The 25,323-nt window shown below is 42.3% G+C and overlaps 2 protein-coding genes across 7 annotated transcripts; both read right to left on the reverse strand.

The window, feature by feature from the left end:
• Nucleotides 1–497: 497 nt before the first annotated feature.
• Nucleotides 498–10,770, reverse strand: LOC306777246 (SLAIN motif-containing protein-like). 3 transcript variants are annotated; one of them, XM_079268285.1, is made up of 9 exons: nt 10,515–10,770; nt 9,330–9,979; nt 6,196–6,332; nt 4,748–4,858; nt 3,247–3,387; nt 2,836–3,165; nt 2,553–2,696; nt 1,575–1,860; nt 498–1,304 (listed from the first exon to the last, which is right to left on the reverse strand). In XM_079268285.1, exons 2-9 carry the CDS (start codon nt 9,968–9,970, stop codon nt 1,097–1,099), a joined length of 1,998 nt encoding a protein of 665 aa, XP_079124411.1. In that variant the 5' UTR covers nt 9,971–9,979; nt 10,515–10,770; the 3' UTR covers nt 498–1,096. The 3 variants fall into 3 exon arrangements, with proteins under 3 accessions (XP_079124411.1, XP_079124412.1, XP_079124413.1); XM_079268287.1 differs by having other exon boundaries at nt 1,163–1,429; XM_079268286.1 differs by lacking the exon at nt 4,748–4,858.
• A 2,506-nt stretch (nt 10,771–13,276) lies between these two features.
• Nucleotides 13,277–21,563, reverse strand: tmsb1 (thymosin beta 1). 4 transcript variants are annotated; one of them, XM_079268919.1, is made up of 11 exons: nt 21,439–21,563; nt 20,839–20,953; nt 20,191–20,222; nt 19,506–19,608; nt 18,335–18,366; nt 17,753–17,855; nt 17,226–17,257; nt 16,642–16,744; nt 16,118–16,149; nt 14,747–14,852; nt 13,277–13,766 (listed from the first exon to the last, which is right to left on the reverse strand). In XM_079268919.1, the coding sequence occupies exons 2-11, from the start codon at nt 20,939–20,941 to the stop codon at nt 13,651–13,653; spliced, it is 762 nt and encodes a 253-aa protein (XP_079125045.1). In that variant the 5' UTR covers nt 20,942–20,953; nt 21,439–21,563; the 3' UTR covers nt 13,277–13,650. The 4 variants fall into 4 exon arrangements, with proteins under 4 accessions (XP_079125045.1, XP_079125043.1, XP_079125044.1 ...); XM_079268917.1 differs by having other exon boundaries at nt 13,277–13,787; XM_079268918.1 differs by having other exon boundaries at nt 13,277–13,787; nt 20,839–20,956; nt 21,439–21,528.
• Between the last annotated feature and the right edge of the window lie 3,760 nt (nt 21,564–25,323).

The raw sequence follows: 25,323 nt of genomic DNA on the forward strand, positions 1-25,323 counted from the left end.
CCCTTTGCTAGGCCTCGGCCAATCAGCTTGCTTCCTGACAAGCAGAGGGAGGGCGGGGGGCAGACAATGCGTGGCCTCGTTTACCGCTGATCCCTTACTATTTGCGTCATGCATAAAAGAGCAGTTACATTAACAGATACGTTCTCATAATGGGAAGATATATACGCCCGGTTGTGATGCACAGGATTTAAACATAACATCAAGAATTATATCTATATTTTTAATGTGGTTGCAGACTGCACTCAGACTTTGTATGCACGGTTGAGGCCTGTGGGCCATTTTGTCACAAGGGGTGGGTAGTGGAGATCTCATTTGTGAGGCGTTTGGTGGTGCACACAGGAAACATCCGGGAGATGCTGATGGTACTGCTGCCGCGGATGGATTGCAGTGTGACTAAACAGACCTCGACTTAACATGCATAGATAATAAGAACAACCAGAAATGGTGCAATTATAGTTTCAGGGTAGACTTTATTATTCATTTGCATTACAGCTCCTAATTGTCAGAAGCACTCTGCATGAGGGTGCATAGCTGTCTTAAGGCACAAGGCCTTAGTGCATAAACATGTTCTTCATTACAGTGGTATCCAAAAGCATACTCAAAACCAAATATTGATATGCAGTAAAAATGCAGAACCATAACAGTACCTTTATTGATTCAAGATTCGTCTGGTATTAGAAAGTTTTGCAGCTGAAATGCACCTTGGCACAAACCATATTTTCCTTCTTTTTTATTTTTTAAATGATCTATAAGGGCAGTGTGATTTACAGGAGTTGCATTGCTGTGTCAGCAAAGAGCAAAACACACAAATCTAAAGATAATTACACAATAAACCAATCAAACATTCATAATTTCACACAGGTCATATTGCAGTTACATGATAAGGATACAAAAACAACAAAACCAAGCATGCAACATTCAGCACCTTGATCTAGTAGGAATGCACAGAAAATGAACAAACCACCTACAACTTCATTTAAATTGTCTTCATATCAATTACAGCCAGAGAACAGTGATACAACCCATATTCCAGCAGTTTCTTCACAATTACCATAGAAAAATAAGTAAAATTGACACAGACAAATCTTCTGGAAGCTCAGAGTTGGTCTATATCACAAGTGGAGTGTGCATGTGTGCCTTCGTGTCTGCCTACACATCCTCTTTGTGTGGGTTGACAATGTTTCATGCGAGGGAAAGAGACGAGTCTCGGCTGCAAATCCAGTGCAGCCCAGCGCTCCAGTCTGAAATGGGGACCGAATGGTTGTACGACATGTGTGGACACGTGGCTGTGTTCTTCGAGGGTACTATGAGAGGTAAAGGGAAGAGGTCAGGTGAGGGTTGCAGCAGTGGACAATCCTTCATCACCGGCCGGGCTCAGTAACAGCCATCTTTCCAGGATTCATCTGACATTTTAGTCATGCCGAAAGACCTGTCAATAAAACAGAGTGAGTCTTCATTCAAGAGCCCAAGTATCAGATTGTGATGATCTGAATAGAAACAAATGTACGTTTATTGAATGGACATTTTCCTCAATTTCTCAACATCCCTTCGTAGCTTTTCATTTAAGCACTCACCTCCGTGGGGGCTGTGAGAGTTTACTCCTGGTAGACGCCTGTCCTCGGCCCACGGCAGCCCTCCCTGCCCCAGTGGAGCCTCTCCCAGGTATGTAGGCTCCGCCATTGGCAGAGCCTGGTAACTGGACCCTGCGGCCCCCTCCTGCCGACGACGCTTGGACAACAGGCAGACCTCTGGAAGGCTGACGACCAGCTGCCATGGAGCCCACGGGAGTCACAGCTTTAACTGGAGTCCGCAGGGAGAGAGGTGACTGGCCGCTGCCACGCAGTTGACTAGAAGCCATACCTTGAGTGGAAGAAAGGCACAGCGGTATAACAGAATCTCAACCAGCTATTTATCTCAGACAAATCAAATGCATGTTGTTGATACAGTATCTACAAAAGATACATATGCTGTAGTTGAAATCCAAACCCTGTGTGTGGCATGTAAGAGTTGGAGGTAAGCCTGGGAGGAGCAGCACCGGCATATCATGGATATATTGGGAGGTTAACTGTTCATTACCTGGGGTATGTCAGGGAAGGAGGAGGGCAGAATATGGGATGGTTTGTGGAACTCCGAGGTACTTGTGAGCCATATATAGTACGAGTTTGTTATAGATGACAGGACTTGTTAGGGTTGGATGGTAAAGGTTAGATGTATCAGATCAATCGATTTTTCGATCAATCACTGCGACATTTCTTGGCACATTAGTTTAGTGGAATAATGTGAAACCATTGCCTAGTATGTTTATCGTGTCACCCATGTGCAAGATATAAGAACACTGGGGACCTCCTCATAAAGAGAACTGCTCTATAGCGTCTAGTAGTGGTCACATATTCCACAGGGTATCGTTAAGACGATTATTGTTCAAAACTGTGGTCATGCAGAGCTTTGAGAAGGTAAGGTGGTAGGATAGAAGTGACACTATATGCAAGGCAAAGGAAGGTGCCATTATTTTTGGAGAAATGGTGCGGACCAGGTGAAGAGGGTAGGGTTACCTGTGGAGGGGGAGTGAGTCAGGTGGGACATGCGGTTGCCAGAGCTCTGGAGGTTAGCCTCCATGCTGCGACTGTTTCTGACTGCCTCCAGGGAACGTAGGCTGGTGCGGGGGGCCAGATTAGGCATGCTGTGCCTCAACTCCTCTGGAACCACACATACAATACACATTTAGCAACAACAGTATGCGCGTCATCACAGCTTCGGTCCAACAAGAATCTGTGATGGTCCCCTCTGATCTTCTCGACGTAGGGTATACATGCTGAATCATTGGCTATAGCCTACCCTCGCTCTTGGCAAATTTAATCAGCTCTGCACTGGGGCCCTGGAGAGATCGTCTGGGTGCTCTTGTGCGTGGAGCCCCGAGTCGGCTGCCGTATTCCTGACCGTGATTGGAGATGGAGGGGGACAAGCACCGGGGTGAGCCTAGCGGCGAAGGGGTGAAGCGATGTCGTCGCTGGGGCATGGAGCAAAACTCGTCCTCTTCGTCCTCCAGGCTGTAACTGTCAAACTCCTGATCGCTGTAGGTGCCGCCCCGGCGCAGGGACTGCAGCGAGGCGGTGGAGCTGCGGCGTGATGCGGATGCTGAGCTGGAGGCAAAATCCTGCCTCAGACCTGACACCAGAGTTATAAAGTTAAAAAACGACATTTAGAATTGGGAAACACAATGAGCATGTGCACAACCCTTCCACTCACTCTCTTCTTGCAGGCGAGCCATGATCTGGACATCAGTGAGATCCTGCAGCTTGTAGCCCATAGAGATGGAGTCATCGGATGTGCTGAGCTCGCTGTCTATGGAGGACTGCGAGCTCAGGGCAGAGTGCATGGTAGGGACACCTGTGAAAACACAGTGGGCGCGCTGTATTAAACAAGCTTCATCTCACGAATCAAAGCAGATACTGAAATAATGGCCATGTGGTCGGTTTGAACAAATAAATGCCCGGGGAACGAACTGCGGAAAAAAATAAAAAATAAAATAAAATTATATATATATATATATATATATATATATATATATATATATATAATAAATAAATAAAATTATATATATATATATATATATATATATAAATAAATAAAGACATACACATAACACTTTAATAATATACTTGTTTTAACGTACTCTTATTTGTTTGTTAACCAAATTATGTTGTAAATGTTCATATTTTCTATTTTTTAATTATGTCATATTGCACTGTGTTTTACTGTAATGCCAAATCCCTTGTATGTGTAACGTACTTGACAATAAACAGTTTCTGATTCAGATCTTTCTGATATAATAATTTACAGTGTGAATATAGACAAATCACATTTGTTTAAATGAACACGTCTCTCCACCGGACTTCACTCTTCCAGCAGCATTAGTCTAGAAAGGACCGTCTATGCTGATGATGCCCAGAAACGCTAAATGCTAAGTTCCCCTGCCGGGCGTGTCTGTCTGACGCAGGCCTAACTCTCACACAAATGGGAAATGACATCACCATCCAGGGGCATTTGGTTCTGTAAAAAGTCTGGGATTAGATAGGGTCACCACCCACAAGCCAAGCATTTACAAGTTCATGCAAAGATTTGTTATTTACAGGGAATTCATAACAACATCAGCATTGTTGGTCTCTGCATAAAGTGCCAGGCAATGTGAGGAACAACGAAAAGTGCAAAGTAACTGTAACAATCGCCACAAAGTCAACATCACCAGCAGAACGCATTTCACACAGGGCAGCATTGCCAAAGTATACCAGTGATACAGATGTGTTGTTGGTGGTGCATTCACCTGTATACTATCAGCAACCTTTCTCATGCAGGAAGCACATTTGCCCTTTCATGACGTCTGTATTCACTTCTTTTATTATTTCATTCCTAATTTCACTGCTGTTCAAAGGACCGTAACCGAGTCTGTGATACAAGGCTCCAGTTATAAAATGAATGCTTAAAGTCTGCAAGGTAAAAGTAGAAAATCAATCGAGCTTATAGTTGTTGTTTTTAACAGTGCAGTATACTTGGCACACAGTAAACTGGGCAAAACATGCAAAAAGGCCAGAATAGTCCAAAAATGACCATTCAGATCCAGAGGGAACACATATGCATTAGTGCACACACGCATATCAAGTGACCTACATCCTCACAGTAACTGCAGTCAATCCCACTGTTTGTGTTGAGCAGAAAAGTAGGAGCACAGTGTGTTAATGTCATGCCGTACCTGAGCTGCCACAGGTTAGTAGGGATTTGTTAGTTGATTTGTGGTACCCAGGAGAGATCAGGCCTGAGCCGGTCGAGCCTGCCTCTGCTGATGGGCTCCTCCATCGAGACGCTGCAGGGAACAGGAGAGGAGCGGTTAGATAGAAGATCATACACACCTTAAAAAGAGAGAGAGAGAGAGAGAGTGGACGTGCTTTAATGTATTGTTTGGGTTCTAAGGGGAATTTTGTTTTACGTGAAACTGCTCATGGCCAAGACTCCCTGGAAGAAGAAGAAGAGATCCTTGTATCTCAATAGGACCATCCTAGCTAAATAAAGGACAATATGAAGATAAATAAATATGAAGCACATCATACATAATAAAAGTATGGTTGGAAAAATGTAAATTACATTAAGGGCCCCATTTTTAGTGGAAAGCGGTAGGTCTTGGGCGCGCAAACTGTGTGCATCTGCTCTTTTGGTTCTTGTAGGTGCAGAAGCATGAAAGAGGCACAACAGCTGAGCCGACGACAGCCACACATGACAACAACAGGCCAACAACAGGCCAACAACAGGAAGAGTCGGACCTCCGGGAAATCGTGTTGTCTGGATGCTGTGAACACGCGGCGCCTCATAACTGCAGCCAGAGGTAGATGTTGTGTCGTACGTTTAACTGCTAATTAGTAAATAAACATATAAAATTCCTTCACGAAACAATTATTTATATGATTTCACCAATCCAACACTGTTTTAAGTCATAATTGTACTCTATTTCATGTGGAAATCAAATAAGACATGAGCTTTAAAAAAGGTAAAGAGCTCCAGTTATCCGATGTCTCTCACTTAAATAGACGGAAGACAGAGTTATAACCGACCAGTCTGATTTGCGGAGAGGTGCGTGGTTATTTTGTAGCAGCTTGGTGTCATTTGCATGTGATCTAATCAAGTAAAAACAAAGCATGGCAGTGTGTAATAGCATCAATCAGACTGAGCTGACCCAGGGGAGTGGGGGGGGTAATCCAACCCAGCCCATGATTCATGTAGTCAGTCAGCCGTGGTGTGAATAGCTCTGTTGTTCCGGTTCTGCAGTGTGCAGCAAGTCGGAGCTGCGAGCCGGGTAAATAATATATGGGGCCTGTTGGATCAGACACTCACTTCTGTCCACACGTGGAGACGTACGCACCATGTCAACCATTCACCGAGCGCTCGGGCTTTGTCATGCAACTACAACAAACACTCTGTGCACACAGGAGAGGTGAGCAGTGAATAAGACAGCAGACATTTCACAGAGGTAGGCAAGACCTTCACCCTGCACTGAGTTAGGAGTCTTAATCTTGATTTAGGCCAACCACCTCTGACAGATTGTTAATCTTTATGGGAATGAATAAAAAAAATTAAAAAAGCAGCATAATAAATACTTGGTTCGCACACTTCAAAGAGTTTAATGCAAACATGTTTGCGTTTACATACTCTGGTCCAAGCGGCTGATCAGGGTCCGACAAGCTAATTCTGTCTCGGGGCTGCGTTGGTCAAGAGCCTGCCGACACCACTTCAACGGAGACTCTGGGCCTTGATCGTCGACTTGCTTTTTTGGAGACACATACAACCTGTAGAGAAGAGGCAGACAGGAAGAAAACAAACCATTACCAAGGGAAATGGAAACAATGACGCGAAGCAAAAGAGGGACCAGGAGAGGAATACAGAGATGGAAAGGGTCGGGAAAAGGCCGATCAGTAAGCCTCATCTACTTCTTATTAAACACGCTTGTCAAGATGGAGATCAGTGTGAATTACTGGCCTATAAGGTATGCACTTAATAGCACTGAGCATGCCGTGCACACGGTAAGAATGTCCTTCACCATGCACAACATAGGATAGGCGTGACTGGCCACAAGCACTATTAACTCCCAACCCTTGAGTGAGACACTGTGAAGCAGCAAATAAGGCTGGTTTGTTTACTTTAAAGTGATGATGTAATCAGATCAAACAGGGAGCGAGAAAACACTTCATGCAATACATCTTTCAACATCCTTATCACGGCCTCAGCCATCGTTCTCAAACACGGCAATCACACATTCGCCTCATTTACATCCGGCGAACATCTCGAGCTTCACTCCGTCACGACGGGTCACAGTCGGGTGGACAAATCTGAACAGACGTGGAAATTTCAAATCGAGAGTTATTTTTGGAAATAGCAGCCAGAAACAATCACGTCAACGCACGACCAGCCACGGTCGGTTTTCATGCAGCCACACACAATGTCGAAATGTGGAACTGTGATGTGTGCGTTGCCCCAGTGAGAGCAAACAGACATCAGGTTCACCACAAAGCTTTGAAGTGGCAGTCACACGGGCTGATCCCTTTTGAGTTGGACACACAAAAGGCACGGACTGACAATCAACTACAGATCATCTTCCCATCGGGCAAACACAAAAGCACCCATTTCCCACTGGAATGAGCAACAGAACAGAGAGCAATATTCAGGTCACGCATCCTGCCAGAGAGAACAGTTTCTATGCGTGTGTTTGATTTATTCTAAATGAAAATAATAAAAATATACCACACCACAATTGCTTTTATCATATAACATTAAATAAATAAGTAGAGCAGCATCGGTGGATGAAGTAAACATCCGTTTCTGTATGTTCCATACTTTTACAGTTATTCTACATGATAGTTTCAAACGAACCCTATAGCAGTGATCGTATAGTCATCATAAAACGTGTGTTCTTGCTTTCATTATGAAACCAAGCCGGGTCCCATCTGTGTCCAACCACAGCCAGGAGCAGCATCACAGAGGCAGGATGCAGAACTCGCGTTTACGCCGCATGTGTGAGGAGAGTGAGTCAGAGGTTTTAAGTTTAGGCTGGTGTGTGGAAGCTTAAGAGTAATTTTGCGTAAGTGATAAAAAAAAAAAAAAACATCCGACCCTAATCAGGTCTTGGAACTATAATTAACGGTGCAGATACTCCCACAACAGCAGCTCCACCAGTTGCTCTGGGGGGGGGGGGGGGGGGGGGGGGGGGGCTCAGATGATCACATGCTGTGCAATTCCACTCAAAGCAGTTTAGCCATGCGGCAGCATGCAGCCCAGAGCAGATCAGATTATGTCGGCGTGAGGATTACAGGATGTTTTGGCCATGACAACCTCCCAAAGCACACATGGTTTGGCTAATGATGTGAAACTGAAAATAAGTGGACTGTTAATAAAGTAACCATCAGGAACACGATATGGGACACGCACAGCTTAAACAAACATGGTCTAGACTGAACTCTGGCATGATGTTAACATAGACTAGTAATTAACCCTCTATAACTGGCCATTTTGGTAATATTCTGCCAATTAAAACTGGAGGAAATGAACAAAGTCCATCTTGTTTTTAAAAAAAAAACACAACTTTTTATTAGCTTCCACCTGACCGGCATTCAAGAATGAACGAATGCAGAAGTTGATCTTTAGTACATTGTGTAACAAGGCTTAGTGAATGGAGATCTATGCCAGGCCAACAATAACAACACATATTACTCCAATTATTTCTGAAATAGCTTTTCTCCTTTAAACAGCTTGACAGAACACTTCTGGTACTAAATTATGTTAATTCATGCTGGTTTTAGACACAAACAAAACCAGAGATGATGCAGCTGCAACACAACATCAGGCCATCTTCGAACTTTGCTCAACTACACACCCGTACGGTTTTACGACTGCATTTGCACAGCTTTGACGTTAATGTGGTGACAAAATCTGTCCTTAGAAATAGAAACACCTGGCAAAGTACTGAAAAACTCTTCTGTGGTGCTTCTGCTTCCGTGGGAGTCTCCTGGACCACATCCTGCCACGATGACACACCCACACAGAGACTCACGGGGTGAAAACAATACCAGCGCCTATGTGTTCATCATTACCTGCCAAACAGGTCGCACATCAGTCGCGCCTGTTGTTTACCTCGGTCAGACAGCTCAGAGTCTATTTTAAGAGACGATCTCACTTTGTTAGGCTTGTCAGCTGCGTCTGAACTTATTCCCTCCGGCTGGCTGCCCATTTCTTTTACCGCCTCCTTGTCGGTCCGGTGTCTTTCTTCTCTGTCTTTTCTCCATCACGGACACGATTTCCTCCTGATTACAGTTAATATTCAGAGCTAGTGCTCAAAATGTTTGCCACAGTTAAGCAAAGCTCTGAAAGTAAAAGAAAAGATTCTGTGGATAAGGAGGAAAAACAAAAAGTGGTTTCAGTCTCGGCCATGAATTAACTCTAATTTTAAATCCAAATAACCTACTGCTGCTACGGAACATAGTCACTTCCTGTGGGGGAGTCGAAAAGAAGGTCGAAAGGAAAGAGCACAAGTGACTCATGTGGCTGAAGGGGCTCCTCTACCTATACACACTTAAGAGATGGCATCGCTGTGGCCTGTGCTGTCAGACGTCTACTTCCCCTGAAGGTAACTCTTATGCTCTGCTACACATCATGGATTTGACTCGCTCTCTCTCACATCTGCAAATGTGAAGCTCCCGCACAGCGATCAGTCTAGTACCGATATCTTGGGATAACAAGGGAGAAAACATAACAAGAGACCAGAGACAAGCAGTTCAGACATCAAAACATACCAACTGTCCTCGTCCTCCACGTCTGCACACTCGTCCTCCAGATCTAGGACGTCCACTTCATCTAGTGCAGTTTGGTCTGCCCCCGAGTCGCTCTCCGCAAGTGTCTCCGACTCATAACTTTCCAGAGAGGGGCTCTCTGGGGTCTGCAGGGACTGTGCCGCTCCGTTGCTGCAGGTCAAGGTGAGAAAACCCCCACACGGACCCTGGTCCTCCTCTTCATCCTCCAGCCTGTTGGCCATGGGCAGAGGGGACATGTCTTCACCGCTGCTGCTGTCCTGAGTGGGCGACAGCTCAAAGTCTGCTGTGCCCAGCTCCCCACCGTGCTCCAATCTGAGGTGGGAGTTGGTCACCTCCTCGCAAGTCAGCCTCTCGTTGATATACACAGCGTCTGTGAGGTTGCTGTTGCTGCCGGCTCCTCTGTGGACGATGGTCTTGCTCCCCCTGTTGCGCAGGGTCTCGTTCTGGACCTCCAGCCTACGAACGAGCTCCTGCAGCTTTCGTACCTCCTCCAGCTCCCCCCCTGCCAGGTCCGGACCCCCCTCTTCTTCCTCCCGGCACCCAGGCATGGAGCTCTCCAGGGGGCCAGTGGGACTGCTATTGTCAGCCTGGGGGACCATGCTGGCACTGTCCGGGACCACCATGCTCCTTCTCTATTGGGAGAAAGAGGGGGATTATAATTTACATCATGACAAAACACAACAGGTCTTCATATTAACACATTAGCCCAAGCTTGTGTAAAACTCACGTTATGTTGCTGACTACACCTTTAGGGAATAGGCACTATCATGGGGGCAACACAACAGCAACTTAACACATAGTTACAAATATATAATATATGAGTAATGTGAATAAATATTCTTTAGCTACCTCATTCACAGCTTTGGACGTACGTTAAGTCACACGGACTAGCTCTGGTATCAATGCGCCACTTGAACAGTACATTAAGAACGTGTGTCGATTTCAGGAAACAATCATTTTACATGTATTTACATGACGCCGAACACTTTTTTTGTCTCCCACTGCAATGACCGGTGCAAGAAGCTAAGCTACGAGAGGATGATGTACACCATCACATCTAACCCCGAGCTGTGAACTTGCAGCAGCTACATCGTAGTCTATCGATACATTTGAGCACTCGGGTTAATGTTAGCTCGGCTAGCATGCTAACAGCAAAAACAACCGTACCGGTGAGTGAGCCGTCTTGTTCCAGTCGTCCCCAGCGAGCTTGATGACTGAGCTTGCCCGACACTCAGAGCTCAAACTCCGCGGTGCACCAGCGACCGCATGAATGAAGCAGCTAATTACGACCACCTGAAATGGTCCTCACCGAGGCAATGATTGTCAATACAGCGGAATACATCTCAGTTAGCTCGTCCATGTTTTCTTGATGCCAGAGCATCACTAATTAGCGTTCATCGTATCGCTCACAGCTAACGTTAACTAGCTTGTTGATGGACTTTAGGTAGCCCAATGAACCGACCAGCAGCGGCAGCGCTCGCCCCTCCCCCTATGGACTTTATCTGGTATATGGCGCCCCCTATGGGAGATAATTAGTACTGCAAAGTAATTTGTTGTAATATAAACTGTAGCCGGTAGGTGTCGCGTTTTTACATAATTTTATTAGTCAAATTGTATCTGCAGTGATTAGTGACACTGAAGAATGAGAAGGAATGATAGCCCGCACACCGTTTCTTAGGAAAAGGCATTGCTGTTGAGTTTTTTCAAACTATTAATACTGTATCCACCCCATTATACTGGAGTACACATAGCAAGTGTCTCCAGACACTGAAAATAGATCCTAGATACTACTTGAGTTAACTCAGAAAATGTTTTTTGGTTTCCACAAACAAAAAGAAAAGGACATTTCAAATGCAGCCAGTGTTCTAACATTAAAAACAGACAATTCTCACCGTGTTTCTGGTCATTTACATTCTTTCAGCTATTTGAGGATGATGATCGCCTCATAATTTCATAGCTTGATAAGACCTACTAGACTTACTTACAAAATGTCTTCACTTTACTGTATCGGTGCATAGAAAAACACAGGATTGTGAAATTGCAAAAGAAAATAAACGACTAAGTTGTGGTATGAATGCAGTAAAAGTGTGACTGTTAAAAAATGACAAGAAGTTGTTTGATACTATAGTTAATGTATTGGTTGTTTTGCAATGGTAGTTTACTCAAATATGTCTTCATTGTCTCAATGACGAAAAGATTATTTGTTGGACAAAGGTATTTTAAAGAAGTAGTGATGCCAGTAAAAGTATCTGTAAAACTTGTTTTGCAAGAGACAATCATGTGCACTTGTTGATGTTGCGATAATTGAAAACAGCAGGCAATAAAAATGTAGGTCAGTAAATAACCAGTAACCATGTGAGAATGCAATGCTGCAGCATCAATCACAAATAAAGGTTTTTTTTTTTCAGTATGTGGCTTGAGAATGATTTTTAAGGATGCTGAATAAGATCATAAGTCTGTGTCTACCTCCTATCATTTCGTCTTTCTCTTCTGGTGCTGCAACGTGTCGTCTGTTGTCATAGTGCACAGACATGTCTGATCCTGAAAGACTACATGCAGATGATCCGTTTTTAACAGGCTTCCTTTCAACAGACGGGGATTTGTAAATCTGCATTACCGTAGTCTCTAATTTTGGAAACGTAATTCTAACCAAAGAGAATTAGAAGGGATAAAGTATGTCTTCACTCTCAAGTACCTGCATGCTGTTGTATGAGCATGTTTCAACAGGCTTGTTGTGGAAAAGCACAGCCTGCACCATCTTTAGCAATCCACATAGTATGAAAATGTGATGTCGCCCCAAAGCAAGGTCATACTGCAAAGATACAAGAATCATGGAAACATTTTTGTAATTACATGCCTTTTAAAAACGTATAAACAAGACACCCCTGCTTATTAAAACTAGTTTAAACAAAAAAAATATTTCATGGCAATGTGGAATGTGTAGCACCTGAAGCAGATCCCCTCCCTTTTCTTTTCTTGCAGGCTTAGACCCGTTGTAATTCCAGATAAAGGTTTTGACTGAGAACGGTTGACTCAACTATTCGCAATTCATTTTAAATATATGTTGCTGATGTGCAGCCAAGGCAAACGAACTATGCATGCTCACAAACAAGTCTGAGTTTTATTTTTGAAAAATAAAACTCACATCGCAACAGACTCATTTAAGACCCTTTTCTACTCTGCCAAACATGGTCAAGTAACAGGAGAGCAAGTGAATGTCTATAAATATTTTGGTTACCGTTAAACAAACTGACTTTTGCTCATAATGGTGAAACACTAACACATTTTATTGTAAAACCTTCTATTGCAGACTGTATTTAGTTTACATCGTTCCCTTATTCTCAACACTGGAAAACAATATTGTTCCACCGAGTACTCTATATGAACAGGTACAGCTTAAATGTGGCCCAGTGCACCCAAACTGCCCCAACTTTCCTTTCTGACCACTTGAGGGAAAATTTGCAGATTTTCAACAAGCTTTGTATAATTACAATGTGGGTAGTATTAACAGATTAACAATGTTTAACTTCCCTCCATATTACGAGCACCAGAAGTACTCTGTCAGTCGACGTGACTTTCGGGTTGTTGTTCAAACTACTTCCTCATTTTTTTGTAGGCCTGTATGAAGAGGGCCATAGTGTAGCCTAATGCTGGAATCGGACATTCAGGCCTGGCCTACTTAGAATATGAGCCAGAATACAGTGCGGAGAAATTACAGCATGTGGAAGAGGCCTAGAGTCAAGCTGTGGCCCTCTAATGCATAGACAGCCCAGTTTTATGGAAGTACCATATTTTCAGCAGTGAAATACTTTAAAGTATACCAGAGCTTTAAATATTAATATTTTCATTTCTGTTTGCCATCCATGTTTGAAAATTGAGACAATGTCCAGCGCTTACATCCGTTCAAAAAAAGTTTGAAATACAACTCACATTTGATGCATCCATTTTTATTATGAAAGAAAAAAAAAATCCATCTTATCTCTCAGAACATTTTCGGAACGTTAACAATACCACCACTATGCTTGTAATGTTAACTATGTAATATCATACATTGCTTTCCATTAATACAATCATTCCTCTCATTTGAGAAAATAATATTGCTCAGCTCAGCTCTTTCTAAACTGCACGGAAAAAACAAACTTCTACATAAGATTACAGACAGATGTTTCCCCAAAGCTTCAGCCCAAACACCATTTCTAATAAAACATGGCAGCACAGAAAACAGGCAAAGGCGGATATGATTAACAAGATTACGATTTAGAGGAGCAGGACAGAGAGAGCCGAATCGTGACAGTTGCATTTGTTACTTTTTCGCTTTCTTCTCCTCCTTTTTCGCTTTCTTCTCCCCCTTCTCCGCTTTCTTCTCCCCCTTCTCCGCTTTCTTCTCCCCCTTCTCCGCTTTCTTCTCCCCCTTCTCCGCTTTCTTCTCCGCTTCAATTTCTGTGTGATCACAAGAGAGAGACACAGAGATGAGGTGATCAACCTAGAACAGAGTCTGGACATCAAAGATTAGTCCTCAACTGTTGGCAGGACAAGTAAACAAATCAATATAGCACTGTGTTAAAACATTTGCAACCTTTGAAGAGAAACGGAATATCTAAATTAAAGCTACAGAGGCAGAGATACAATACATGTTAGTGTCTCGCACGGGGCAAGTGCCAAAAACACTGGATCCTCCATTTCCCATAATGCAACTCAATAACATCTTGTATTCGATAAATGTGTCGTCATTAAGACTAACTCACTACTCCAGATGGCATCTGTTGTGTGCTCCCAGTAAACTACACAACTATCTAGAGAGATATATTATATTTAAATTCTTTAGTTATACTTCGTTACTGTGGATTTTGTACTCCTTTACTTAGTTGATACTCTTACTGTTTATTACTCTTTACCGTGTGAATTTCCCCACTGCGGGACTAATAAAGGATTATCTTCTCTTATCACTATGGTATCAGATTAAGACAGCTCCCTTTGAAACCACAGAGGACAGCAGACTATTGTTGCCACAGGCTGTCTAGTAAATGCAGAATGTGTCAAGGCGTGGCACAGGATTGAAAAGCACATTTGAAATGAAGATATGATTTCAGTAAAATAATTACAATTTCATAAGAAACATTTATAACAAAGCAGGTTCCTCCTTCCACTACGACATAGCTCTCCTGAGAAGAAGAAATAAATCAGTTTACGGCTCAGAAAAAGCTGACATGCACCAGCTGAGTCAGTGCTTTGGTGCCTCCCCACCGACATACCGGTCAGGGCCGTTTGCCTCACTTTAACTCTTCCTGCTGCTTCATGTCATGTCAGCATTAAGCAGCACAAGGACAAGCTCCCAGGAAGTTTGTTGTACCCGAACAAGGAGCGGCAGGAACCCGAGCAGATCGATTTGAAACACCTACCTTCTTTAGTTGGAAGAGCGTTGCTTTCTTTTGTTTCAGTCTTCTTGAGCTTGCCTTGAGCCTTAAACCCCTCCAACTCCGTATTGAGCGGCTGCTTCATGCATTTCTAATGTGAAAAAGTGGGAGACGGAAAGAACAAAAAGAAAAATATTGAAATCAAAACAGATTTTAAAAATGAACATGGCATGATCAAATGTTAAGAGAAAGAAATAACAATCCCATAATCACTTAAGCTGCAGTATGAAATCAAGCGCCACCTCAGTTTAAAAAGACAGTACAGGGCTGAACTCTGGCTGGAAGCCAGTCACAGGAAACACGTACCTACTTTATGACCGACTGGCTCACGATGAACAAAGAGCGTGTAAGGTATGTGGTGTCATGTTACACTGTAGAGTTATTCACAGGTATTCAGTTACATGCGTCTGGGGATGAGCGGGAAACCTGCCGTATTGAACATTGACCTGCATTCATGTGTGGTCATTTAATGGAAATGCCAATTGTATTCATATAAACCTTTAGGTGCTTTGTAGACTATTAGCAGGATTTTGAAGGCGATTCTGTGTCGTCCCCGGCGCCACTGACGTGATTTCAGTGCAGAGTCTATTTCTATGATGCATGCGTTTCAATATTTCTCTCCATTTTATCCCCTTTGTAACATGGAGTTTTTTGAAAAGCACTATAAATAAAACTCATTATTATTCAGTACAGGAGTAATCAGTTTGGATAATCCTGTAAACAGAGAGACACAGTAGTCTGACCCGATTGACATAAATGCATTCTGAGAATCAGTTTGAGATATGAATGGTTATTATTTTTAAAGTGATAAAAGTAATGAGATTTTCAAAATTGAGATCCGCAGCCAAAAATACCTGGACTTTCACTGTATTTTAGAGACAGTGATGCCAAGTGTGAATACATTTCCTGTCTGACTTTTAGGTTCAACTACGAATACATCAGTCTCATCTGTATATAAAATGTTTCTGAACATCCAGAAATCAGAATCATTAAGAAAGTGAACACGTTTGTTAACAGGCCTGAGATCATTGGAGGACAGGGATATGTACAACTGTGCGTTATCAGCATATGAAGTGGACGATATATTGTGTTGCTTTGTGATAATACCAAGCAGGAGTACGTGCAAATGAGATTAGGAAAATATTAAATGCACACCGGGGCCAAAGAAGCAAACTACAAGGACGTAAGAGCATAGCTGGAAAAAGATATGCTCCAGTTTTACGGCGAAATGAGTCAGCATGGGGCAAAGAGTTCCATGAGAACAGAACAGGTTTCTAGAAAATGTAAGAGAAAAGACAGGCCCCATTGTTTTTGCTTGTAACACTACACCGTTGAGAAAGTTGAGTAGGTACTTACCTCTTCGATGGCTATCTTCTCTTGCGCAATTACTGTGTGATCAGAGAGACAAAAGGTGAGGTGACCAATCAATAACTGAGCCGTAGGTTCATCAACTTTAATCAAAGATCAGTCCTAATTTGTTTGTCAGGACAAGAAAACAAATTGATATCGTACTCTGCATCAACATCCTGCAGTAATAAATGTAATACCCCAACTCTGATGTACACAACACAGAACCATGATCTAAAGCGTCTGTCAAATATTCCAGCTGGTGTGTAAGATTGTCGTGTGTAAAGACTGCAGTGCAAATAGTTAAATAGATACTGCACTACGGCTTTCTGAGATTCTTTTGTAGTTGTCAAGTCTAACCCATTTTTCCTGACGACATCAGATTTAGACCGCTCGCTTCAGCGCCAAAGATGATATTAGCATGTCATGTCAGCATTAAGCAGAACAAGCTCCCAGGAAGATGGTTGTGTATCCGAACAAGGAGCTGAAGGAACCTGGATCAAGGGCGGTGCAGATCTATTTTAAACACCTACCTTCTGGAGTTGGAAGAGGGTTCTTCTCATGCGTTTCAGCCTTCTTGAGCGTGCACGCCTTAAACTCGTCCAACTCCGAATTGAGTGTATCTTTCATGCATTTCTAATGGGGAAAGTGGGAGACGGAGAGAGCAACAAAATGATTGAAAGTCAAAATGATTTAAAAAAATAAATCAACATGGCATGATAAAATGTTCAGCGAATGGTCGAGGAAGATTAAACACACAACCCCATCACTCCAGAACGAACTCAAGCTCCTCCTCAGTTTAAAACGAGACTACTGGGCTGAAAATACACGAACCTACTTTATGAAGCAAACCGCAGGTAACCAAAAGTACTTTTGGAAAATGATACGCTTTACTTTTGCGATAAAAGTGAGCATGCATGGGGAAAGAAACATCCAGAACATATAAGACTAAAGCAAGATGACCTGGAGTTATGCTCAGATCCTGCTTGTAAAACTACAGAGTTGAGAAATTCACAGAAACAGAGAAGGAAGCGGAGATGACGGACAAGATTCCTAATTTGAGAAAGAGCAGGTAACAGAGCAGGACTGAATCAGAGGAATGATGGCAGGTACTTACCTCTTTGATGGCGATCTTCTCTTGCTTGATTACTGTGTGATCACAAGAGACAAAAGGTGAGGTGACCAATCAATAACTGAGCCGTAGGTTCATCAACTTTAATCGAAGATCAGTCCTAATTTGTTTGTCAGGACAAGAAAACAAATTGATATCGTACTCTGCATCGACATCATCCTGCAGTAATAAATGTAATACCCCAACTCTGATGTACACAACACAGAACCATGATCTAAAGCGTCTGTCAAATATTCCAGCTGGTGTGTAAGATTGTCGTGTGTAAAGACTGCAGTGCAAATAGTTGAGAGATACTGCACTACGGCTTTCTGAGATTCTTTTGTAGTTGTCAAGTCTAACCCATTTTTCCTGACGACATCAGATTTAGACCGCTCGCTTCAGCGCCAAAGATGATATTAGCATGTCATGTCAGCATTAAGCAGAACAAGCTCCCAGGAAGATGGTTGTGTATCCGAACAAGGAGCTGAAGGAACCTGGATCAAGGGCGGTGCAGATCTATTTTAAACACCTACCTTCTGGAGTTGGAAGAGGGTTCTTCTCAAGCGTTTCAGCCTTCTTGAGCGCGCACGCCTTAAACTCGTCCAACTCCGAATTGAGTGTATCTTTCATGCATTTCTAATGGGGAAAGTGGGAGACGGAGAGAGAAACAAAATGATTGAAAGTCAAAATGATTTAAAAAAAATAAATCACCATGGCATGATAAAATGTTAAGAGAATGTTCGAGGAAGATTAAACACACAATCCCATCATCTCGTCACTCCAGAACGAACTCAAGCTCCACCTCAGACTACTGGGCTGAAAATACACGAACCTACTTTATGAAGCAAACCGCAGGTAACCAAAAGTACTTTTGGAAAATGATACGCTTTAGTTTTGCGATGAAAGTGAGCATGCATGGGGAAAGAAACATCCAGAACATATAAGACTAAAGCAAGATGACCTGGAGTTATGCTCAGATCCTGCTTGTAAAACTACAGAGTTGAGAAATTCACAGAAACAGAGAAGGAAGCGGAGATGACGGACAAGATTCCTAATTTGAGAAAGAGCAGGTAACAGAGCAAGACTGAATCAGAGGAATGATGGCAGGTACTTACCTCTTTGATGGCGATCTTCTCTTGCTTGATTACTGTGTGATCACAAGAGACAAAAGGTGAGGTGACCAAACAATAACTGAGCCGTAGGTTCATCAACTTTAATCGAAGATCAGTCCTAATTTGTTTGTCAGGACAAGAAAACAAATTGATATCGTACTCTGCATCGACATCATCCTGCAGTAATAAATGTAATACCCCAACTCTGATGTACACAACACAGAACCATGATCTAAAGCGTCTGTCAAATATTCCAGCTGGTGTGTAAGATTATCAGGTGTGCACCGACTGCAGTGCAAATAGTTAAATAGATACTGCACTACGGCTTTCTGCGATTCTTTTGTCGTCTTCAAGTGTAACCCGTTTTTCCTGATGACATCAGATTTAGACCGCTCCAAAGATGATAGTATCCCTGCATTACAGATGGCACACTTTTATGTACGTACATACGGCAGCTTCCCTTACAAAGTACGTACTGTTGCATACAGTACGCATTCGAGTGGGACTACTTTGTCATAAAATTACACCGTAAGCTTTGACCCTCTGTCATACATCCACAGCGCAGAGGATTGTGGCTCAGAATAGCATGCTGACTTGCATACTGTATGTGACAGACTAAATAGTATAGTAGTATGTGTATTAGGAACCCACAGTATATAAATAGTGTTCACAGGTTGTATAGTAATCGTAATGACAAGTTAACTTAACTTTGTGTGTAAAATCTATGAAGTGCCCCTTTAATGTAACGTCTGAATATTACATCAGCAGCAATGTACAACACGAAGCCATGAAATTAAATGTAGACCGTGTCAAGGTGTGGCCCTGGAGTAAAAATCTGAGATTTGATTTTAGTAAAATAATTACAATTTCATGAGAAACATTTAAAACAAAGCAGGTTCGTTCTTCCACTACAACATAGCATAGCTCTCCTGAGAAAAAATAAATAAAATCACAGTTTAAGGCTCAGAAAAAGCCAACCTGCACCAGCAGTTCCAGCTGATTCAGCGCCTCCCCACTGACATGATGGGCCGTTCGCCTCACTTTAACTCTTCCTGCTGCTTCATGTCATGTCAGCATTAAGCAGAACAAGCTCACAGGAAGTTGGTTGTGTATCCGAACAAGGAGCTGAAGGAACCTGGATCAAGGGCAGTGCAGATGTATTTTAAACACCTACCTTCTGGAGTTGGAAGAGGGTTCTTCTCAAGCGTTTCAGCCTTCTTGAGCGTGCACGCGTTAAACTCGTCCAACTCCGAATTGAGTGTATCTTTCATGCATTTCTAATGGGGAAAGTGGGAGAAGGCAACAAGATGATTGAAAGTCAAAAAAAAAAAAAAAAAAAAAAAAAAAAAAGTCCATAAAAAAAAAAAAAAAAAAAAAACCTAACATGGCATGATGAAAAGAGAATGTATGAGAAAGAATAAAGACGCAATCCCATAATCATTTCATCACTCAGTGAAGTATGAAATCAAGCGCCACCTCAACAAAAAAAAAAGAAAAAAAAAAAAAGTACTGGGCTGAACTCTGGAGTTATGGAAGCCAGACACAGGAAACAACATGTCCCTACTTTGTGAAGCAAGCCACAGGGAAGTAAAAGTATCGTTGGAAAATGATGTGCTTTAGTTTTGCGATGAAAGTAAACATGCCTGGGTAAAAACAAAAACATTCCAGAACATACAAGACTAAAGCAAGATGACCCAGAGTTATGCTCAGATCCCGCTTGTAAAACTACAGAGTTGAGAAATTCACAGAAACCGAGAAGGAAGCGGAGATGACGGAGAACATTCCTAATTGGAGGAAGAGCAGGTAACAGAGCAGGACTGAAGCAGAGGAATAATGGCAGGTAGGTTCCAGGTACTTACCTCTTTGATGGCAGTCTTCTCATCATCAATCACTGTGTGATCACAAGAGAGACAGCCAGAGATGAGGGGACCAATCTAAAACTGAGCCGTCGATTTAACAAATGCATCAGTCCTAATTTGTTGTCAGGACAATAAATCAAATTGATGTAGCACTGTGTTGAAACATCATCATCCTGTGTTTAATCAATTACAAACTCAGAGTTACACAAGACCGGACCATGATGATATAAAGCAAATATTCTTGATGGTGTGTAAATTTATGCAGGTTATTAAATTTAAACTCCTCTTCCTACTACCAGATCTAAGGTGAGGCCTTTTTATTGTGCAGTAAATTGTCTGGGCCAAGGAACTTATTGCTCTCAAAGTGACTCCATTTCTTTTGTTTTTTCCCCCCCATAGTTAGAGAGCATGGAGCTCCATTTGCTCTGTGGTCTCTTGATAAAGACAGATCTTTTGATACATTGTCCTCGTTCCTTGTTCGAAGCAGAACAAGCTCTCACGTAGCTGGGCGTGTACCAGTTAATCAGTAAGACAATGTTTGCGCTTGACGTTAATAATGATAGGCAGGGAGAAGTTGGACTGTGACCAACAAGGAGCTGAGGGAAAAGGTGGAACCTGGCACAAGGGCGGTTTCTCTTTGACACATACCCTGAACGGTTGGAAGATGGTTCTTTTCTTGCGTTTCGGTCTTCTTGAGACTGCCTCTTTTAAACGCCTTCACCTCCCCAGTGACTGGACATGTGTTGCTCATTTTGGAAGAGTTCTACTGGAGAAAAGTTTGTGTGTGTGAGCGAGAGAGCGAGAGAGAGAGCGCGAGAGAGAAAACATGAGCTCATTATCACTGACGACAGCAGTAGTGTACAATCCCACACAGGTACGCACATTAAGCCCCACCTCTCTTAAACAAAAAAGAGATGAACCCTGGAATTCACCATTAACCAGAAAAACTAGTTTATCCCTCCCGCGCGCCATTAACAAACGCATACAACGAAACAGCTCGCGAGCAGAGGAGTGTGGCGTTCAGGAAACCCATCAGACCCCACAGTAACACCGAGTAATCCACATGACAGTAAAGTAACTGTTGAGGAAAGTCTTCGGCCTGTAGCAGAAATGTTGAACACCCACTAACTTTTAGAACGAAACAAACATATTTCTTAACATTAACAATGTTTGCATTACATTACAATGTCTAGGCGTCTTTTTTGAGTGTGCGGGCTGCTAAACAGAGATAATTCAGAATAACATTACCTGGTGCAGAAGTGCGCAGCGTCCTTAGCAGGTAAAAATGCGTCTGTGTGATGTGTCCAAAGCCAACGCTTTAAGTAGAGACAACACGCCCTTCTGCACGCCAAAATGGACACGAATGCTCCAGCTCCTATTGGCTCCCAAAGCTCAGTAGAAGAATTTTGATTGGTCAATCCTGATGTCTGGACAGAACTGATCGCTGTTCGTTCTTGCGCAGGAATGTTGCAATCATTTGGATCAGTTGTTCCTCCCCTCACCTGCGTAAAGTAGAGCACAACTACTGAGCTCACATTATAGGGGATCTGGCAGATTTTTATTTTACACACGTGCACCATCTAATGGACGAGTTGTGACATGACATGGTTTGACAAAAATCACAGAAACTTTTGAAATGCACGATGGATAACATTTATTTATGAATGCAGTTTGAGGGGGGGGGGGGGGTCTGTATTCTGCAATAATTAATATCATGTCATTTTCTGTTCATTTCACAGGAATACTTGGCGATTACAGACGTTTTTATTTCACAGTAAAACACAGTTGTTTTTCATCGGCTACATTGTGAAAACACTGGTTTATTCCATCCATTGGCTCATGGCAGGGCGCTGGAGCTGGCCCACATACAAGGTGAGAGGCAGGGTACACCCTGGATGAGATGGCAGTGTATTAAAGTGCTACATACCAACTTAGTTTCCAACTAACGTAACATGAATGTCTATGGACCCCCATGCAGACATGGGGAGAACATACAAACTCCACACAGGGAGTGGCTATCATGTTGTTTTGCTCGTCCTTTAATACACATGCAATATTTATTTCATACATACAAAATAAATAATGTATTGACAATACACCATAAACATGCATCTATCTCCCTTTATGCAGTTAAAGGGAAACTACAGTGATTTGGTTTTGCACTTCAAGAGACAGGTGGTCAAGATATCCCGACCTTTAGTGCCTTATCCAACCTGAAACATGTATGGATCCTACTTTTATTCCATGTTGAAAACAACATTGTTGCCCAGCTGGTAAATAACCATCTTTAACTAAATCCACCACCCAATGTGTAATGCAGGGTTTCTGCCAATGTTCCCTCTAAGCTGCGCGCTTGAGCAATCGCGCACTGCTCGCACATTCTCAGCGCACAAGAAAATCTATGCAGCGCATAAAATAAAATTCAACATAAACGTATTAATTAATATCTAATATTAGTCCTAATCTTATCTAATCAATTAAACCAATAATAATAATAATAATAATTTTGTTTTCTGTACTATTTTGCAACGTAACTCAGTGAGTGACAGGTGTCCAGCCAATGATACGATTCGGTTCACTTACGCTACGCAGCCAATCATAGCATTGACACTATTGCCCTGCCCATTCGCGCCGTGCAGGTTAGCTAGCTATCAACAGTGCGGCGGAGTTACGAGACGCAAATGCTAACCCCTTATCATGGCGAAACGAACGGGCAGCGACATAAAGTCAAAGCAAGAAGCAGACGAAGCCATCAACCTGGACAAAGTGTACAACCATTGGAGAAGTGAGAAGGACAGACGTGAAAAATAAGGTAAAATTTAAGTCAGATTTGTGCATATTCTAGTGACATTTATTAAGATTTTTTACTTATGGATATTAACAGTGGTGTATAGTAACGAAGTAGAAATACTTCGTTACTGTACTTAAGTAGTTTTTTTGGGTATCTGTACTTTACTTTACTACTTATATTTATGTTTACTTTTACTTTTACTTCACTACATTTTGCAAAGAAAACTGATACTTTTACTCCGATACATTTCCCCTGAAACCTTCGTTACTCGCTACAAAATCAAATCTATCTTTAGAAACAAAATGAATCATGAGAGCAGCGTCGGGGACTGTGGTGGAACACAGACTGCAAGCAAGCAGGTTTGTTGAATCAGTGGTCCTAGCAGCAAGTTAAATCATTGGTCAGTCACGTTAATGCACAATTGCAAACAAGTGCTCTCAAAGCCGCGGTGTTTGATTCCCAGTGATGCCCAGGATGCTACATGCTATAAGCTAGCGGGCGACTACCTGAGTATAATTCCACTCTACGATGACTGATTTCATGATGGAAGCAGAAATGGAAGCACCTGCTACTCCCGCAACAAACGACGGTGGTGACGAAGACCAACACCCGTGGATCGCTAGCGAGTTAGTGAGCTGAGGAAGTGTTGACAGTTGTGCAGCACTAGTTGCCTAACGTTAGCTGTAGCTATATACACGGATTGACAGGAGCCGCGAGAGCGCAGCATTCGGGGAATTCTTCGCAGCTGTGTGCAAGCTGTCTGTGACGCTGAACACACCTCTACCTGCCTCAGCGGCCTGTGAAAGGATATTTAGCATCGCAGGACGAGTCTTCAGCCCAAGAAGAGCGAGACGGAATTCTCGCAATTTTGAAAACCAACTTCTTTTGAAGATGAACAGGACATGTTTCAGTTTCAAGTAATGACTGTGTTGTTACTTTAGTATTGATCATGTTTTGATATTTGAGTCATGTTGTGGATGATCAGATGGAGTTATGATGGTAGCAGTCGCCCAATTGCAGATTCAGCTTGAGCAAAACCTTTGTATTCAAATCAGGCCCATAGGAGTTTACAAGGCAGGCGTCCTTTCTCAAACCACTGACCTGATGCATCAAGTGGATATGTTTTGCTGAACATAATATTATGCATTTGTCCTCTATATCCTCTAGTCTAATGAGCAGACTTATAAACGCACTGTTACAACTCCTTCATAGTGTCATATTGCTTTACGGAGAATTATGATGATAAGTTCATAGTAGATGCAAAAGTATACTTATGTACAATATATTATGTTTAACATTGTTGCTCCTGGATGGATCACAGCCAACCCAATTATGTTCAACACAGCTCCATGTCCTTGGTCATGGTGCCACAGCACTTAAAAGAATAAACTTCATAATTCTCACAATTCTAACCCTTTGCTTTTTTATTAACAGCATTTACTTGTACTTTTACTTTCAATGAACAGGTTATGATGTTCATTTAATGTTCAGGTTATGATGTACATTTAATATCAGAAAATTACTTTTGATACTTAAGTACTTTTGTACTTAAGTACAATAAATATCAGATACTTTAAGACTTTTACTCAAGTAGTATTCTAAGAGGTGACTTTTTACTTTTACTTGAGTAGTTTTCCAGTAAGGTATCTTTACTTTTACTCAAGTATAGCTTTTGAGTACTTTATACACCACTGGATATTAATCATTAAATTATGTTACTACTAGATAATTTATGGGGAGTAGAAATGATAATAAAAAACTGAGTAATTACATATTTTACAGACAGAGTTACAGGAATTTACACTGTATCACACAAGCTACAGCACACGTCATTGTGCAAAATGTGAATGTTTTAATGTGAACAAAATGTTATGTCTGAAAGGTGTATATGTATCATTTCTTCCAGAACAGGACCCTCACACAGGCCACAACAGGACCTCACACAGGCCAAAGCAAGACTCTTCCCATGGCCAAAGCAAGACTCTCACATAAAACATACTACACATCTCATGAACAACAAGATTTTTGTCTTTTTCCTTTAAAGTTTGTCAAATCACTTATATTAAAAGTAAACTAGTGAAAATTGCTGCTGTAATTTGATTATTTTAATAAGCCATGTAACTTGCTATGATCCAAGGTTTTGAACAGGTGTGATACTGGTGTGTGGCCACAGCGTGCACATCTGATGTTGCTCACAGTGGTCCTCAGTGTGCTCAGGGAGCTTGTGTGTATGCCCAGACACATGAAAAATTAGAGGGAACATTGGTTTCTGCTATAAATTGTAGTCTCCAAATCAGATCATCAGGCTATAGAACTCGTTGGGCATCCTGTTGAACTGGCTG

This window comes from Melanostigma gelatinosum, assembly GCF_949748355.1.
Source record: "Melanostigma gelatinosum genome assembly, chromosome: 5".
Lineage (NCBI taxonomy): Eukaryota > Metazoa > Chordata > Actinopteri > Perciformes > Zoarcidae > Melanostigma > Melanostigma gelatinosum.

Bases quoted from the DNA above. Each gene is read 5' to 3' on its own strand.
- LOC306777246 (XM_079268285.1), bottom strand. From the start codon at position 9,970: ATGGTGGTCCCGGACAGTGCCAGCATGGTCCCCCAGGCTGACAATAGC. The intron at 6,333-9,329 runs GTATGTTTTGAT...TCTTCTCTACAG, and splicing joins GTGGAGGACGAGGACAGTTG to GTTGTATGTGTCTCCAAAAA. The intron at 3,166-3,246 runs GTGAGTGGAAGG...CTCTGGTGTCAG, and splicing joins GGCTCGCCTGCAAGAAGAGA to GTCTGAGGCAGGATTTTGCC.
- tmsb1 (XM_079268917.1), bottom strand. From the start codon at position 20,941: ATGAGCAACACATGTCCAGTCACTGGGGAGGTGAAGGCGTTTAAAAGA. The intron at 20,223-20,838 runs GTATGTGTCAAA...GTGATCACACAG, and splicing joins CCATCTTCCAACCGTTCAGG to TGATTGATGATGAGAAGACT. The intron at 16,150-16,641 runs GTAGGTGTTTAA...CTGATCACACAG, and splicing joins CCCTCTTCCAACTCCAGAAG to TAATTGCGCAAGAGAAGATA.